Below are 11,845 nucleotides of genomic sequence, written 5' to 3'. Positions count from 1 at the left end.
AGATTCAGCCCCCAAAGCCCCCAGCTATCCATGTGTGTACAAAGAAATGGGAAGTAACTGGTAGGGCTCACCGAGCGAGAACAACCTGTCCAAGGTCCCACACACAGTACCTGAGCCAGGAACAGGTCCTACTTCCCCCTCCGCCCTTCTAACCATTAGACCACGCTCCCTCCCCTAGCCTCAGCTCGTGCTTTCTGAATCCGAACGGATGCTCATATTTTGTTTGTCTCTAGTCCCTGGCATGTGCGGATCTCAAAGCACCTTGCAAGCACTAATCAGTGAAGTGGGGGTGGGGGTTACCCTGTTCTTCCTGACCTGAAGAAGCAGGGTTTCCCTTCCCTTCTGGGTGTCACCTCTTTCGGCTTCAATATGCTGTTCCCACGGCAAGGTTTTTTTCTGATGAAAAATGTCTTTGACCAAGATACAAATTTCGTCCAAAGTTTTTATTTTACAGCAAAACACGTCAAAACGTTTCACATCATCTTGGTGAGCCCCACGCACTCCCCTGTTTGTTCCCCCTCCCCCACTCACAGCTTTCTGAAATAAAAATGTATCTTTACGTTTTTTCTCGAAGGACGTGTCTGTTTGTTTTGGCCAGCTCGAGCTCCCACATCAGTTTCAATCGAGTTCAGGCATCGTGCATTGCGAGAGTGTTTGCAGGATGGGGACCCACGTATATGGTAGAGAGAGGGAAAGAACCCAGGAGTCCTGACACCTACTCCCTTCCCAGAGCCAGCAATTCTGAGGATTCTAGCAGGGAGTCTAGTGGTTAGAGCAGGGGAGTAGGTGTCAGGACTCCTGGGTTCTTTTACTGCCTAGTGCTTGGGTCCCAATCCTACAGACACTCATGATCACAACGTCCTAATCCTCTCCTCTAATAAGCCACGCTCCCAAGCCCCACCACCTAAACCAGGAATAGAACGCAGGCATCCTGACTACCAGGCCCTTGCTATAACCACTAGACCACACTCTTTCGAAGGTGAGAAGAGAACCCCGGCATCATGCCCCGAGTCCTGCGCGTCAACCACAACACCATGAGCATTCCCCAGCCGAGGGCTCGCTCCATACCAGAACTGTACACGACTTCAGGGATATCTTGGCATTAAAAAGAAAAAACGTGAGTGAACGCCTGCGGTAACTTGTCCAGGAATGTGCAGCGTCAAGACCTACAAATGAGATTGTAGCATGGAAAAGCTTCCTCATTTACACAGGTCCAGCCTTGGGGCCATCACACGCGTACCCTGTTTGTTTCCCAATCCTTAACTCCCCCCCCCGCATGTCCGCTGACGACTCCTCAGCGTGGGAGGGCACAGACCCTGTACTCGGGAGGTATGTTCCAAAATCCACTCGCTTTTGGGGTGAGGTCAATGTCCTGGGGGTCAACGGGCGACTGCAAGGTGAAGCGCTGCAGGACGGAGGTAAAGACCAGGAAGAGCTCCATGCGGGCCAGACCCTCGCCCAGACACACCCGCTTCCCTAGGGGAACAAAGGCAAATACAGGACTCCTGGCTGACTGTCCCACACCCCGTCCCTTCCATGCACAGAGCTCGGCACCCTGCAGTGAGTTAAACCCGACCACAGTCCCACCCACGCTCCCCCAACTTAGCCATGAAGGAGTTCATTTGTTAGGCATGAGGCCCTGATCTATGGGGGGCTGGGGAAGGGGGAGAAATGCTGGTACCTGAGGAAAAAGCCATAAAAGCATGGTTCTTCTTAAAGCCGCCGTTCTCATCCAAGAAATTCCCCGGGTCGAAGCGTTCTGGGTCGCTGAAGTGTCTGGGGTCCCGGAGGGCAGAGCCCAGCACGCAGAAAACGTCTGTCCCCTGGTAAGAGAGGTGGGTCTGGTTGTTTGGCCAGCTCTAGCTATCCCAGCGAGAGCGTCCTCATCGGTTTCAATCTATTTTAGCCATGGCACACGCGTGAGTGTTTGCAGGATTGGGACCCACGTATACAGTGGAGACAGGGAAAGAACCCATGAGTCCCGACAGCTAGTCCCCCGCTGTAATTGTTTGAGCATGGGGATCCGGCTTGTACAACCCGGCTAGCCAGGCGTGAGGTGCTCGGTTTGAAATCGGAGCTCTCCTTCGCCTGGGTGCACTGCCGGCCACCCCCAGCCGGTCAAGTATTGCACCGCTGGCCGGGTCTCCCCAGCCTAGTTCTGGCCCCTCTCCTCTGAGCCACGCTGCAGCTGTGAATGATGGAGAAATGGCGCCACTTAGTGGTTGGGGAAACCCCAACACCCCAGCCTGATTGTCCCACGCATGGAAACAGAGATTTATTTGTTGTGATCTTTTAGAGAAAAAAAGAGAGGCCGCTGGAGCTCCAGGCCTGCCAATGCCCAAGAGCGCCCCTGTAACTATATTTCACACGTGTGCACACGCACAGAGTTCCTCTTGTCCTGCGCAAGCCCAGTTGAAAATCATTTTATCCTGGCAGGGGCGGCTGTAGCTTTTTTGCCGCCCCAGACACGGCAGGCAGGCTGCCTTCGGAGGATGCCTGCGGGCAGGGCCGGCTCCAGGGTTTTGGCCGCCCCAAGCAGCCAAAAAAGAAGAAGCCGTGATCGTGACTGCGATTTGCAGCGGCAATTCGGCGGGAGGTCCTTCGCTCCGACCGGGAGTGAGGGACTGTCCGCCAAATTGCCGCCGAATAGCTGGACGTGCCGCCCCTCTCCGGAGTGGCCGGCCCAAGAACCTGCTTGCCAGGCTGGTGCCTGGAGCCGGCCCTGCCTGCAGTAGGTCCCCGGTCCCGTGGATTCGGCGTACCCGCTGCCGAATTGCTGCCGAAACCGCGGGACCGGCAGACCTCCCGCAGGCATGCCGCCGAAGGCTGCCTGACTGCCACCCTTGCAGGGACCGGCAGGTTGCCCCCCGCGGCTTGCCGCCCTAGGCACGCGCTTGGCGCGCTGGTGCCTGGAGCCGCTGCTGTATCCTGGTATCTGTTCAAAGCCACATGTCGAATGCAGCTGTCTCTGGGGTGCAGGGCGATAGCTAAGCAGGGCGCAACGCGAGGAGAGGGAACAGAAATGTTCACGGATACTAGGGCAAACTCCCATGAAGGGTGGCCGCCGGGGGGTGTGCTTGTGGTATTTTAAAACGTAAACGGGGCGTTGGCACTAGGCTCTGGACTCGGCACCTTGGGGAGCGTGTACCCCCGGAACTGGGTGTCTCGGATCACTGCATGCGGAATCCCCAAGGGGATGATGTTACTGAAGCGCTGGATCTCGTGTATCACGGCGTGGGTGTAGGGCATCCGGCTTCGGTCCTCAGCAGCGGGGCCGCGGTGCCGCCCGATGACACCATCGATTTCCTGATGCACCTTTTCTGTCGAGACATCAGCGGAAGGCACGTTACGGGCACAGGGCGCGTGGGGCATGGAACACCCCAGCAAAGCTGTGGTCTAGGGGCAGATCATGGTATCTGCCCCGCTGCTGCCTGAACCGTTCTTAGTAGGATTTTGGTAGCACCGAGAGGCCCTGGCTGAGACGAGGGTCCCGTTGTACGTACTCATGGTAAGACCGTCAAAGAGCTTCAAAGCTCAGTAGACAAGATACAAAGGAGAACGAACCAGCATGGACTTAGTGATCAAGGGCAGTTCACGCAAGGGTCAGCAGCTGACTTGCAGTCTAGTGAATTAACCACAAAGTCCACCCCATCCGTTAGAGCTGGGGGGGGGCTCCAGATTCCAACCCGGCCCCCGCCCCAGCTCCACCCTTAGATACAGCAGAAGAGTTTCTTAAAAGCCGGTGCTTTCATTCCAGAGGCTAACGCAGGGGTAGACAACCTATGGCACACGTGCCGAAGGCGGCACGCGAGCTGATTTCCAGTGGCACTCACACTGCCCGGGTCCTGGCCACCGGTCCGGGGGGGCTCTGCATTTTAATTTAATTTTAAATGAAGCTTCTTAAACATTTTAAAAACCTTATTGACTTTACATACAACAATAGTTTAGTTCTATATTAAAGACTTACAGAAAGAGACCTTCTAAAAACGTTAAAATGTATTAAATTCGAGTGACTAAACGAAGACTCGGCACACCACTTCCGAAAGGCTGCCGACCCCTGGGCTGAAGCCAGGCAAAGAGGACAGACAAGGGCTCTGGATTTGCTCTCTGGTCCACGCAGTCTCCATCCTGATTGGCACAGTTGGAGTAAACAGCTGGTAGCAAAACAGTGGCAATCGGAATATCCATTTTGCGGCAATTTGGTGATTTCAAAATTTGTTTCCATTCCAAAATGGAACCACCACAAAAGAATGTAGGGATTTCCTGGCAAAAATAATGCTTAAAAAAATCATTTTGGGTCAAAACCCTTTGGTTTCGATTCTGAACATTTTCATTTCATTCTGGGTTGTAATAATAGAAAGTTAAGAAAAATCGAGATGCATAATTGGAATGTTTTGCTCCAAAACCGTCGAACTGGGACACGGCTGTTTACTGAACACTTCCTTCTGATCTCTCTTTTCTAAACGCAATGTTGCTGAAATAGAGGGGAAGAAACCCATTCTGTCGGACACCTTGAAACCAGCCCTACTAATTACCTTGTACCTCTGGATATTTCATCAGGAGCAGGAACCCGTATCTCAAGGTGGCGCTCACCATCTCCGTCCCACCGAAAAACAAGTGGACCACACTCAGTGCCAGGTTCTTTGTGTGGAATTCACTCTGCGGATTTTGCTTTTCCTTGAAAGAGGAAATAAAAAAAATATCAAAAATCTCGGCGCTAATGATGCCCAAACAGCAGGGTGACAAACAGGAGAGAAACATTTGCACTGCCAGAATTCATGGCTGAGGTCTCTGGTTTCACGGCCAGACCAATACACTTGTGAGTTAACCTGAAAAACTCATGAGGATGTTCATTTGATCTTTCAATATTTCTAACGTAGTATTTTGAATCAACAAGCACCCATAAAGTCTCAGCTCAAACCACCCCTATTTCTCTCACTAAACACCCTAGGCCAAAGGATGGGGGCTGCTTGAAGGCACCCAGCATTGCCTGGGTGGGCACATCTCTCGCAGGCGCTGCCTTGTGAGCGAAGGGGTTTCAATGCCGTTGCTTGAGCACAGGGATAATTTGCATGGGAAACGTTGTCTGGTAACCATGGGCCTGACCCTCCAGGGCCCTGCACCTGGTGGGCTCATTTGGCCTGGAACAAGTGGAGTGGGTCTAAGACGCTACCCACACCCACGTTGCACTGGGGGTAAATAACTGCTCTGGGTGCAGGGCAGCGGAGAATCGGGGCCGGTGCGTCGAACTCCTGCCCCAGGAACGTGACGCCAGGGAACTCTGGCCTGCCCGTCACTTGCGGTGTTCCCCAAGGGAAAGGAAAGCCAGGGCTTGGCCGGGATGAAGATAAAGGGGATTCTTTCTACAGGCTGTTGGTCACAGACAGATGTGGTGATACCCTCTGACTCTGGTTCCCAGCCTGTGCGAAGGAACATCCCAGAGGCCACTGAAGACCCTCCCTAAAATACCGCCCTGGCCCCCACAGCTCTGTACCTCTTCCATCCTGATGAGGAAGGCGTCAATGTAATCCCGAGGGCAGCCAGGGTCCAAGGTTTTCTGGTTCATCTGCACCCGCTCGGTGACGAAGTTGTGCAGCACCTCGACGTGCTGAAGCATGCGGTTGTGGGGGCCGGGTAGGAAGCGCATGATGCCTGGAAACATCTCGTAGAGCTGCGGGGGGAAGGCGGGAGAGACGCGGGAAGCTCCGTTAGCAGCGCGGAGAGGGAGGGGGCGGCCACGCGTGAGCCAGCCCGACTGGATGTCACGCGGGAGCGGGCTGCGCAGGCAGCCAGCCCACCTCCGTCTCGCTGCTCCCATGGCTGGCTCAGGGCAGCCCAGAAGCTGCAGCAAGCGGCGAGGACAGGGCCGCCATCCCCAAGCGTTCAGAAATCACGAGATTTTAAAAGACGATTAATGATGGCTGTGGAGAGCATTCCGCGGGCCGGCTGCTCGGCGTCGCGCTTTCAGGCTCTTCTCGGCACACACGAGGGCAAACTCACGTTAGAAAAAAAAGAGGCGGGCTAAGAGTCTGACCCAGAACCCGTGACTCCAGGAGCTGGGGCTTTTAGAAAAGACACCAGAGCCCCAGAGGATGGGGATAGAATCGCCGACCTGCGTCTTTGGTTCTGGGCTGGGAGGAACCCCGCTTCTGCCCCTCCGAGACGTCCCACCTCCTCAGCTGGGATCCCACAGTCTGATTTTGTGAGCGGCTCAGCCAGACCGGATAGAGTCAGTCACACGTGTGCGCTCCAGATCCAGCAGGCTGGCTGCTCCGCACCCCAAAGGCATAGGTATGAAGTTCTGCAGCAATCACGCCTTGCTGGACCAGGCCTGCTGCTTTGCCCTCCACACCAGGATCCCACTGACTTGGGCGTCAGACGGGGCCCCGGGAAGGCACAAGGGACGAGGGAGGAGCACAGAGAGGGACACCAGCAGCTGTGAAGTTGGCTGCCCTCTGTAACAGGTGTCTGGTGGTGCACTGGGGCCAGTGGGAGGGATAAGGCCTTGGCCCTTTTGTAGGTCCGAGCCCCGGGGGATGCCTTCCATCCTACTGCAGGAGGGCGGGGAGCGGTCAGGGATGGAGGGCCAGATCTGCAAAGATGCAGACAGGTGTCCAAGTCACACTGGGGGGTGGGGTGCCTAGCGTACTTAGGTGCATCTTTCGGCACCTAAATGCCTTGGAAAATCCAGCCTGGATTCCAAGCCCCCTCCCTGCTCTCCTTCCAAGGATCCCTTCACTCGCTGCCACTCCAGGACCCGTGCCGGGGTGCAGAGACCCCCCGCAGCCCCAGAAGCGTCACCCACCTGCATCCAGCGGCTGCTCAGCTCCACGAAGAGGCTCTGGATGACGTCGAGTAAGCGCAGGAAGGTCTGGTCCTGGTAGTCGAAGCAGTCCCCGAAGGCGATGGAGGAGATCACATTGCCGACGGCGTGGCTGACGGGGCGGCTGGGGTCGAAGGGAGAACCTGGGGGGCAGAACAGACTGCGCTGAGCCGCCGGGAGTGGCAGGAGGGGGAATATCCCTCGCCGATCGAAGCCGCCTGGGGTTACGGCTTCCCCACGAGGGGCACCGAAGCATGGGGACGGGCCCCCTCCTCGGCGCCATGCTGGGACCAGGGGGATTTTTCATTGCCCGAGGCACGAAGTGAGGGAGAGGCCGGGAGAGGAGCAGGGCCCTGCAGGCCTGGCTCTACGGGCCAGGTTTTCAGAAGCGCTCAACCCCAAGAGTCTCCAGTGAGCGCAACAGAGACCCCCTGGGGAACTCTCCTCCGCGTGCGGAGAACCTAGACCCTCCATCGAGGCCCCGCAGCCACGAGTACGAACCGTTGGTTTTCCGGATCTCCTCCACCAGAGCCTGCGCTTCCTCCGCGATCCTCTCTTGGAGGGGCCTTTTCCCCACCCCCAGATTCCGCAGGGTGGCGACCGAGAACTGCCGCAGCTGCTTCCACCGCTCGCCGTTGGCTAAGATGACCCCTGAGGACGAGAGAGGGCCACCGAAGGGGCGGAGGGACCAATGACAATCAGCCAGCGAGAGAACGGGGGGGCGGCGGGGGTTCAGCACGAACACGCCTGGGAACGGCAAGTGAAGTGGGCCAGTGGGATGGTCGAACTGGGTGGGACCCTTCAAAGTCATTCTTCTCGAACGCCGCTGTTGCAAAACAGGCCCAGCTCCGCTAACCGCTGCGTCCGGTGAAACCGGCTGAACCCCCCAGGGCATCTCGCTGGCTTTCTTGGCATCAGACGTGTTCTTTTAACCCACCGGGCAAGTTCTCATCAGGCAGTTGGAGCTTCCCGCTCCTGACACACCGCGAGTCTAGACACGGTGGGTCCAGGTGTGTGGGAGGAGCCGGGAGGTGTTTGGAGAACGGCCACAGCCGTGATCAGGGTAGGGCAGACACCGACCGACACAGGGGAAAGGGGAAAGGACCCAGAGGAAGACTGGCCTTGTAGTTAAGGTGCCGGTCTGGCTTACCACTGGTTCCCCTGTCTGTTGTAGAATCCCCATTTTCCGGACGAGTAACCGAAGGACTTGCAGGGGACGTGACTCACGCCTAAGCACTTCGGTGTCTGGCGCGTAACACGCAAATCCAGCGGTGCCCCCACCTCCCGGGGTGGGCCTTGGGGAAGGGGCGGGGCAGGGGCGGGCCTTGGGGAAGGGAAGGAGGCAGGAGTTTGGGGAAGGGGCAGGGCAGGACGGGACCTTGGGGAAGGGGATGGGGCGGGGCGGGGCCTTGGGGAAGGGGCGGGGCAGGGGTGTTCGGTTTTGTGCAGTTAGAAAGTTGGCCAGCCTAGTTTTGAAACGTGTCTTTGTTCCAAGCCCTTTGGGAACCTGCCACCAAAAACCTGCCAGCCAGACAAAAAGAACCGTGAGCGAGCGAGTGCCCGCGACCCCTAACTAGCCCAGCGGGGGGGGGGGGGCACTCCCCTGGGTCGTGCCAGAGCCAGCTTCTCGTCCCTGCTCTGTGCGATTCGGAGCCACGAGGTGAACCCAGGCGAGGGCCGTTGGTGAGCTGGGAGGAGGGCGGGACGACGCGTCGGCAAGGTTCGGAGGCTGACAACCATCCACAAAGAGGAACGCGATGGCTGCCTCCCGCTCACCGTAACCATGGAAGATCCTGTCCAGCGTGGGCATGCCTCCTCTGCCACTGAACTCCTCCGCGTGGTCCACCAGGGCTTCCTTCACCGCCTCGTGCCCGCACAGCACCACCACCCGCCGCGGGCCCAGGTGCACCGTGAACACCGGGCCGTACTTCTCCCGCAGCTGCAAGGGGACGGAGCGTCAATGGGAAGAAGAACAGAGGAGACGCTGCCCTGACGAGGGAGGCATACGGGACGTGTGGCTCAATATCCCTTGTGAAAACTTCCCCCCTTCCTAGTCCAGGGCGGCCCTTTGGGAATCGGCGAAAGCGACGTCTGAGGATTTGGCACCTACGTTTTTCCCGGGGGTGACTCAGCGGCCCTGCGTGATTCTCACTTGCCTCTCAGCTATTATCACCGGGCTGGGTGTGGTGCGAAACCCTGCCTAGATTATACAACAATATGATTTTGTCTGTGCATTTATCGAATGTGTCACACCCCCGAGACGCCGATTACTCAGGTGGGCATTCAGGTGGGAACTGGAATTACGGTTGTTGCTTCATTCTCCACAGAAGAATATACGTAGAAAAAGCTTTTAACGAGGGAATGGCACTCGCTCGGGGGGGGCTAAACCTTCGACTGCTGTTAGACAATGACTGAGCTCTCTGGGGCTTAGAAAGGACTGGGAGACTCCTGGCTTCCCCCGCCTGGAGAACAATGAGCCCTTTCGAGAGAGGGCAATTCTGTGCGAGTTTTTCTGACGCGCTGACGCATCAGCCTCGGTTGACAAAAAGTGACTGTTCATCGTATCCCCCCCCCCAAAACAAGCTACTGGCTGGGCAGGTGGGGGGAAGCGAAAGCCAGGAGGCAGAGGGGAAAACTGATCCGCTGCTTTGCATTTCTCTGACAATACAAACCATCCTAGGGTGACCAGACAGCAAGTGTGAAAAATCAGGACAGGGGGTGGGGGGTAATAGGAGCCTATATAAGAAAAAGACCCCAAAATCGGGACATCGGGTCACCCTAAACCATCCGTAAATAGCGGCTCTGGCTGCTTGTGGGTGCGAGCAGTGAGCGCATCCCAGCGGATCTGACCCTTCAACTTCATTACAAGACTGAAGGTTGATCATTGATACCTCCCAAAATATCCCATGGTAACATCCGCGTTCGGGTTCTTGTTTACCGGCGATGTACGGCATTATTAAGTGAAACACACACACGTTTCTGTTAGTCTCAAAGGTGCCACAGGACCCTCTGTTGTTTTTTACACACACGTGGACATTCCCAGACAACGACTCCGTGAAGATGGAGTTATGGTTGAGAATACATCAGTAAAATACATGACATAGGGGAATTGTAACTAGCTCATAACAATGCATTGTAAACCCAGGAAATTCAGAGTGAACGTTAACTCTGCCTTGGGACAAAATAAATGGGAAAAATGTCTAATGTGCCTGTCAAAATCTGCTTCATCTTTGCTGAGCTCACAAACACTGAACTTAATCGTACGTGTATTGGGGGTGCCAAAGGACAGAGTTAAGGTTATTTAACGTGTTCAGATTTCTTTTAAGTGTAACCTTAATTGGGTTTATAATGTTCAGTTTTAGGAAAATTATTTTACCCTAAGGTTAGGATGACCAGACAGCAAGTGTGAAAAATCAGGGCAGGGGATGGGGGTAATAGGAGCCTATATAAGAAAAAGACCCAATATCGGAACTGTCCCTGTACAATGGGGACATCCGGTCACCCTACCTGCGGTACAGGTGAGGACTCTGAACCTTAGCTGCCTTGGCTGTAGCTTTTTCACGTTGATTTTCACGTGCCGCTGACTTACCGCCATCAGTGAGGTGAACAGGTCTCCCCCGCTCAGCTGCAGTGCGTTGCCCAGAAGCGGCAGAGGAGTCGGTCCGGGGGGAAATTTGCTGCTTTCCTGCTGCCGTTTCCACTCCCAGAGGAGAGCCAGGCACAAAGCGCCAGCAGCCAAGACAAGAGTGGCTGCTCCCCCCAGCTCCATCGCGCCAGCCACCCGAGGGCCAGGAGCAGCCGGAGGGTCAGACATGGGTTCCAGGAGCTGAATCTCGTGGCACCTGGCAAGGATGATCTAGTTCACCTGATGCTTGGACGTGTCCGTATTCCCCAGAGCTGGGCGCAACTCAGAAATTGACAGTCCGGGGGTGATTTTGCCAGCCAGTCACTGGGGCACTGGCTTTTTTAACGCCTTTGGGATCACGAGGGGATTGGAAAAGATCCCGTGTCAAAGCTGTTCTGGGATCCAGGTCCTTGGGGCTGTTCTGTTTGCTTGTTTAAGCCCAGGCCACGTGGCCGAGTCTTATGATCTAGGCAGCGGAGCAATTATCTTCCAAAAAACACCCAGGCAAGATAGCCGGGGATGGGCAGCCACCTCCGAAGAAGCCACACAGATGTTTCCGTGTGCGGGACACTGAGCCGAACGCCGATCTCCCTCACGCTGCCTCTGCAGTAAGAGGTGCAGGTAAGTCTCTGCGTGTCTAGCCAGTGAGAAAGCTGGGCCCTGCTCCGGAAAAGGACACGGGCACCGACGTGTACGCACCTCGGAGATCCTCCAAGCCCGCTGCTTGACTGCTGCCTGCAGTCCTCGAGCAAGCGCCGAAGTTTCTGGGAGTATGTGGCTAGCCATCCTCCGGCTGGGCGTTCCCGGCCTCGCTTGCCTGCAGGGACGGATCCGGTAGGCGTGTTCCGAGCCCACCTAAACCACATCAAAGGGCCGGAGGAGGAGGCACTCCCCTCGTCGCCTGGAGCCCAGCAGCTCCAGCGCTGTGCCAGGATGTGGGCAGCTCCCCTCCCACATGTGTGGGGCTGGGAGGTGAAGTTGGAGCCCGGGCTCCGGGTTCTCTCTTTGTCTCTGCGGCCCGGGGCGTATTTGATGATTTAGATGATTTACACAGCGGGTGTAACGGCGAGGTCACCGGGCGGCCGTTAAAGCCACGTCAGGTGGGTGGGTTCGGATGACTGGGGAATATGGGGGACCCCTTAGCTCATGCTAAGGTTCTTCAGTCCTAACCGCTAGCCCCCCATTCTATTCCATTGCCGGGACCCACCCACCTCTGTCCTGAAGGGAAATTCCCCAGGGAGGACAAAGAGACAGATGGCAAACGCTGATTATAAAAGGACTGACCCACCAGTGCCGGAACTGGGGGGGGGGGGAGGAGAGAAGGGGGCCATAGCCCCCCCTTTTAACAAAAGAAACATAAGTGCAGAATTCATGTCCCCCGCAGATTCTCCCCCCGC

The 11,845-nt window shown here is 56.3% G+C and overlaps 1 protein-coding gene across 1 annotated transcript; it reads right to left on the bottom strand.

Moving 5' to 3' along the window:
• Positions 1–438: 438 nt before the first annotated feature.
• On the bottom strand, positions 439–11,845 carry LOC101938692 (cytochrome P450 2G1-like). The gene is made up of 9 exons (XM_065571644.1): positions 10,413–11,845; positions 8,600–8,762; positions 7,325–7,474; positions 6,806–6,966; positions 5,495–5,671; positions 4,536–4,677; positions 3,133–3,320; positions 1,682–1,823; positions 439–1,476 (listed from the first exon to the last, which is right to left on the bottom strand). The coding sequence occupies exons 1-9, from the start codon at positions 10,635–10,637 to the stop codon at positions 1,295–1,297; spliced, it is 1,530 nt and encodes a 509-aa protein (XP_065427716.1). The 5' UTR covers positions 10,638–11,845; the 3' UTR covers positions 439–1,294.

Source organism: Chrysemys picta, chromosome 17, assembly GCF_011386835.1.
Source record: "Chrysemys picta bellii isolate R12L10 chromosome 17, ASM1138683v2, whole genome shotgun sequence".
NCBI lineage: Eukaryota > Metazoa > Chordata > Testudines > Emydidae > Chrysemys > Chrysemys picta.
This window is presented reverse-complemented; position numbering and strand designations above follow the sequence as displayed.